The sequence below is a fragment of the Sinocyclocheilus anshuiensis genome, unplaced genomic scaffold (genome assembly GCF_001515605.1).
Source record: "Sinocyclocheilus anshuiensis isolate Anshui unplaced genomic scaffold, SAMN03320099.WGS_v1.1 scaffold20, whole genome shotgun sequence".
NCBI lineage: Eukaryota > Metazoa > Chordata > Actinopteri > Cypriniformes > Cyprinidae > Sinocyclocheilus > Sinocyclocheilus anshuiensis.
In genome coordinates, this window is record NW_015558646.1 from 1,458,955 (window position 1) to 1,465,640 (window position 6,686).

At 39.7% G+C, this 6,686-nt stretch overlaps 1 protein-coding gene across 1 annotated transcript in view; it reads right to left on the minus strand.

The window, feature by feature from the left end:
• LOC107680948 (tenomodulin-like) overlaps positions 1–6,686 on the minus strand; it is a 35,765-nt gene that overhangs the window by 10,187 nt on the left and 18,892 nt on the right. The window contains exons 3-4 of the mRNA XM_016477044.1: positions 5,589–5,729; positions 2,808–2,906 (exon numbers count right to left, since the gene is read on the minus strand). Of these exons, the coding sequence (XP_016332530.1) occupies positions 2,808–2,906; positions 5,589–5,729 (240 nt within the window). The remainder of the gene's footprint in view (positions 1–2,807; positions 2,907–5,588; positions 5,730–6,686) is intronic.

Sequence of the window (6,686 nt, forward strand, 5' to 3'; positions counted from 1 at the left end):
TCGTGTGACAGACACAGTGATGAAGCTGGTATTGGTTAAGACAGCTGACTCCACTGTGATGTGATGTGTCTCTCTTTCTCTCTCTCTCTCTCGCTCTCTCTCGCGCACTCTCTCTTTCTCTCTCTCTTTCTCTCGCGCTCTCTCTCTTTCTCTCTCTCTTGCTCTCTCTCTCTTTCTCTCTCTCTGTCTCTCGCGCGCTCTCTCGCTCTCGCTCTCTCTCTCTCTCTCTCTCGCTCGCTCGCTCGCTCGCGCACACACACACGATGCGCAAAACTCTACATTGGAACAGTCAATAGCAAATACTTAAACTAATAACAAAACAGTAGCTGATTCAGAAGCACCAGATTGTCATAGCAAAGTCAGAATTACCTCCTCTCCTAGGTTCACGAAACGGTCGTCCATAAAATGCATTGCTGTTCTGTTGTAAGTAATCTTAAAGATTCCTAAATGCATCTACTTTTGGAAGGCCAAATAAAGTGCTTTTGCTTTCGCCTAGAAACACAGCGTCTCCCTGACATGGCTGCATCAACACTAACTGCGGTTACTGAAACCACGCCTTCTTTCTTTGCGTGCACATTTGGGCAGCATTATGCAAATATTTCCACATAGTGAGGTAGATATGTGGGGGCGTGTTAGAACGAGCCGTTTTAGGGGGGCGTGGCAGAGTCTTAACTTTGATAAAGAATATCTCTTTGGTTTTGAGACTTTAGTCTTTGCAACTTCAGGGATCTTATCTATGCACAATCAGCTTGTAACACTCCAAAGAGAAAGGAAAACTTGAAATCGCATCATATGACCCCTTTAATGCCAAGGATCTTAATGGATCCAAGACTTTTAATGCCAAATAAGATGATTCACTTGTGATGATCTCTCTTTGTAAAATATAAAAACAGTTGTGTTGTCTTCTCTTGAAAATGTTTACACTGTAAGGAGAGATTAACACTAAATAAATGTAATTCTTATCGTTAAAAACTAGGGCTATAATAGATAAGATGCAATTATATGCAATTATTCATAACTACATGTAAACTTTGGAATGGAAAGTATAAATAGCAATGACGATGCGGAAAAGAGAGGGTGCACACACAGAGGTAGTTACCAAATTTATCCTGAGACTCAAGGGCTGTGCAGGAAGACAGGCCATGATTTCATCGTAGACATTTGGGCAGTTGGAGACCAGTGGGAAGTTCAGGGATTACCGCTTTCATCATTTCCCAGACTGAATAAATTGAAAATGGTAAACAAACTGGCAGCATTCAATTTATGCTTGTCACCTGGTCGTGCTCGCAGGCTGCTTTATTTCCTTATCAGTGGCATGCAGTTTCTCCTCAGCCAGTATTGTTTTGTCGTGAAGCGTGTTAAGGTAGCTTGCTCTGGGACCACAGTCGCATGTCCTGCGGCTCAGCTGCACTTGGAGCTAATAATGTGGATTTTAACCTCTACTTCCTTTACATGCTCACAACCTTGGAAAGAATGGCCTGCTTCTCTCTCTCTTGCTCTCTCTATCATCCACAGGCAAGCAGTCTTTGGTTTCAATAGCATCCTGATTTATCTCAGGCCTCCATGCTGGTATGTATATAATCAAAGATTTAGAGAAAGCAGGAATGTAAACAGGCAGTTAGCAAGCCTAAATAATTCTGTCACCTTTGTGTGAAGCCCACAGCTTGCATTTTTAGCATTTTACACTCTTTAGTCTGTTTATCCAATAAATGAGAGATAATTTGTGTGAATGTTCTCCTGGTTAGCTGCGTCTTTATGGTAGGAACAGCTTGCTCCATCTTGCACCATGTGTCCCCGTCTCCCCTCGAGAACCAGGCGCATCGCTCGCTCTCTTTCCGTCTACCTTCTCTCTCTAGCCCCACTGCTTCAGCCCTGACCAACTCTGATTGATTTCACATCTGTGAAATAAAGCTTAGCCGAAAAATCTAATTAGGTTTCACAATGAGCAAAAAAAAGGGAGAAATGGCAGCGACATATGGAGTTGGCTTCGCAATTAGTATCTGTAAACATGGATTAGACATTAAAACGATGAGGGAGAGAACATGCAGGCTGTTTCTGCCTATAATACCTTCTGTTCCAAAAGTCAAAGAGGATGTCTGGGAACTTGCGACAACAATAGATCACTGTGGTTTTAATACAAATCGGAGAGGCGCAACACTTTGCCGCACTTTCCCGTTTCGATATGAACTGCGTCGAAAAAAGAGTTTAGCGCTTTCGAAGCCGCCTGCCATTCTCCATGACACCCATAAATTGTATGTTTGATTGATAGAATTTCGCCCATCACTCTTGCCGAGCATCACATACAGCCATTAGAGCAGGAGAACAGAGATGAATCACTTCAGCCCTGAGTCAAGTGAAATTTAGGGAGCAAACATCTTCAAATACCATTTTAATGGCTTACCTTTCCTAAGGACCCCTCTCTCTCTCCTTAAGGCTATTTGGGCTGAGGCTTCAGAGGAGATGATTAAAAATTAATATTAGTTCAGGATTGACGGCAAACACCATTTGATGTCTGCCACAAAGGGGTTATGGGATTGTGGACTTTCGGATGGATTCACAGCCACAGGAGACCCAAGTTTATACTTTTGTGGAAAATGCTGGAGGGGATGATGAGATGGTGGAGGTGGGTTGGGGAGTTGGCGTGGGTTTGCTGGTTAGTTGGATTGTGGATAAATGGTGATGGTTGGAGCGAGTTTAATTTTTCGCAGTCTGATGAACTCTGTTGCAAAATTCATGATGTTTTTTTTTTTTTTTCTGTTTTAAGGAAGCAGATCGCCGAAAGATGTGTTTGGTGAGATTAGAATTACCTCTATGTCGATGGTCTTTGAGTCCAGCTTGGGCAGCTCCTTGGTTTGAGCCCTGATGTAGCATCTCTGGTGCTTGGCAAAACGAATGCCCGTGATGCCCTTGAAAGACATAAATGTTAATGAGATTGACTGTTTATTCCATGATTTGAAAAATATCAGCATCTGACCTCAAATACTCTCACAAAAACACCCCGAAGCCTTTTCAGTGCAGCGCAGATACAGCGAATGTTACATAACTAAAGCAATGGGAATCATTTCCTATTCAAGATTATTGGTCTACAGCCCCAGCCAGTAGAGAGGTATACTGCCGAAGCCATGATTATATGTAGGCAAAGCCCATTGATTTGTAGCACTTATGGTCTGTGTTGCGAAGCTAATCTGTTTGGTGAAGTGAGGAGCTTTTTTCCTGAAAGCCACAGCTGATGGTCTGCCATACAGAATTTGTTGCTTTACACTTGAAAAGAGAAAAACCCATTTTGCAGGAGCATATGAAGAAAGTTCTTTACTGTCTGAAAGTAGTCTTCGAAGGGAAATAAAGGCTATCGCGTTACAAACTCTTCACTCGGAGGGATAAAAACAATATCTCCCTGCATTCGGCAATACATTAAGTAATCCACAGTTGCTCTGGTTTTGCTGCTGTAGCATAGGGAAAGTGAGAGTGAGTATGATGCTGTCGGAGCTGAATTATTTCTGCAGTATTAACGGAAGCATCATAGATTCATGTGTTCTGTCTTCTGTGCTCTTTACTGTTAGACGGCATACTAACAATTGTCATTTTCACCTAAGCTCATCCGTTAGTGAAGAAACGGTTATGAGAGGAGTGAAAAGTGCATTGTTTGTGCCGAAAAATCATTGTGACAAATTGCTCTTCAATTTCTGGTAATGGTTTGCTTTTGCACGCAAGACGGACCTATCTTCTGATGAAATGCATTTATCGCTGAGCCTGGTCAACTGGAAAATGGAGAGACTCTTCATTACAGGGATAAAAAATCGGAAAAGAATGTCATTTAAGAAAGAGTGTTGAAGTACAGCTTTGCTATTAGTCAAATTAAATGCGTGCATGCTCTGAGACAATTATTCGAATGGAAGCACTAAATGATGCAACTGGCAGAGAGGGCAAAGGAGCGCTGATCCAATCATTTGCACATTACTCGTATGTAGATGCCCACACCTGTTTCCACCAGTTATTGGTTTGAGAGACAACAAATACTGCTTTCTGAATGCAGGTGAAGTCAAGGGCTGGCGCTAAACCGAATTAGCACTGAGGAATCGCTCTTAACAGCATTACTAGATCTAAGATCAGACTTAATCTGTTTCTGGGAAACTGACCCTGGCAGTATACTGTTTCTGTATTAGGATGTTATAAACGGACTTTGACTTTGTTAAGAAATTCTCCCTGCATCTTTACCGACCTCTTGTATCATCAAATGGGTGGTAAGATAGCTCATCTTGTCTTCCTGTAGGACAAACTAATCATTGTTATTCTCCACACTGATGGACATAGACAGTGATTATTGGCAAAATCATTTAAAGCCTTGCTCTCAGCCACTTTTGTAACTGGTTTTTACAAGACTACAACAGTTGGAGAAAAATGTGTCATTTGTACATTTGGAAACCCTTTTGTTTGTAGCTCTTTTGCACTTTCCACCTCAGAGTAAAATATTAAAAAATGTAAGTTACAAAGTCAAAACAAAGTTGCGCAATTGTGAGAGTTGCATATGCATAAACAACCATTTAGAAGTTTTGGAGTCTGTAAAATATATATTTTGGTGCTGCTTAATATTTTTTTTAGAATTCTTGAATGAATAGAAGGTTTTAAAAACAGCATTTATTGAAATAGAATGTTTTGTGACAATGCAGGTCTTCACTGTCACTTTTGATCAATTTATTGCAACACTGTAGAATAAAAGTAATAATAAGTAATTAAAAAATCCCCAAACTTTTGAATGATATGCAATGATATATGCAGTATACGCATTGATTTCTGGACATTAAATAAATAAATGTAATGGAAATTCACTGGTACTCTATATTGTATTGCAGCAAAATATATCACTGGAACATGCTGAAGGACACTTTATGACTTTTGGTTCATAACACAGTCTATGCGATGCGTCTCCTTGGCTTTCCCTATAAGCTGCTGTTGTGGAATTCTCATCATTACTTTTAAGTTTCTGGAGGACACTCAGAGTACTTGTCTAAAACAATAGAGAAAAGATTTTGCTTGTGTTTCTGTTGGCATTACCACTGCATTTCCATTCATGGGCTGTAGCCTTCAAGCTCTGTGGAGATGGTTTGTAGTTTTAGTGTGTGTAATGACTTGCAACATCCCTCCTTCACAAAAATAAATTCCAAAGTCTGCCCTGAGCCAGAAGTGCCGAAGAGGGCTCGGTGCTCGAACACCACTTTCATTTATATCAACATGTGATTTGAATGATTTTACCTATTCACTTGTTTTCTGGTTTCCCATGGCAATGCCTTGAATGAAACTAATCTCTTTTGTGGCTTTGCTCCACTGACCATAGTAATTTAGAAAGAAGATGGGGCCAGCAACAAGTGTGTCTGAATGCTGATGCGAGATGTCATCGCTGCTAGTTTGCTTTTGTTTAGCACAGTGTTTTTCAGAGATTCAATATCATCAGTCTGAGTGAAGAAGAAAAACGTTCTGTCTGTATTTTGACAGCAGTTCCTAGGCTGACACTCGGATTGCAGGAATGTGAGCTGAATCTCTCACATCACAATGAAAATATTTCACATGTACTGTATGTCATAAACCCTTACATTTTTGAAGTCATGCACCTCCAGGACCTCATCAGTGCCGTTTCCCATCCTGAACATCTCGATGCGTTTCGCTGGATAGATTTCCATCATGCTCTCAGTCTCCATTCCATCCAGTATGGCTTTATACTGATGATCATATACCTGTTCGGACACATACATCCCAACATAACAAATTAAAAACACAGTGCTACTAGAATATCCTGTCTGCAGCAATAGAATGTCCCATTTCAAATAAACTGGATTTCACTGCATGACATAAAATATCAAGTGGGATCTGAAAGCTAAATTTAAAGCTACATTTACTTTTCTGAGACGTTGATATGTTTAAATGTAAACGTCTCAGAAAAGTAAATGTAGCTTTAAATGTAACTTTTATTTTTATTTTATTATTATTTAGGAACTAGCAGAATAACCACATTTGTAGTTCATTGTACCGATGTCTGAAAACCAGAAAGTGTAAAGTATTTGTAATACTTCAATAATTATTAACATAAAAAATGTCTTTTTAACATCATACCTGTAATTTAAACTCTATGAAACCTTTTGCGAAATGTTTTGCTTTAAATAATTGTCATTTGTTTTGCTATTTTTATAATACTTTTTAAAGTGTCCAAGATAATGCTGCACCTAGGAACACCGATTTAGTTCTCATCGCTTCTCAAAAAGTTTTTTTTTTTCCACTCAATGAAAGTCAGTAAGGTCCCGACTGACTTCCATTGTATGGACAAAAACAGTTTTCAGAATAAAGTCTTCTTTTATGTTCCACAGAAGAAAGTAAGTCACACAGGTTTGGAACGACATTACATTGTTCTGTAAATGATGACAGAAATTGTATTTTTAGTTGAAATATCCCACTAATATGTACTCGCTTTATGAATCTTTCCTGGTTCCTCATTAACACAAGGATCATATCTTCTGTCAAAGCCAGTCAGTTTGCTCAGGCTGACGGGCAGCATGACTACGACCTCTATTAATAAATGTGAACAGGCAGCTGCCCTTAGTTGCCATAAGTACGCTTCAAGTAGACTTGACTTAAAGGGGTCATATGATGCTATTTTAAAGATCATTATTTTGTGTATTTGGTGTAACAGAATATGT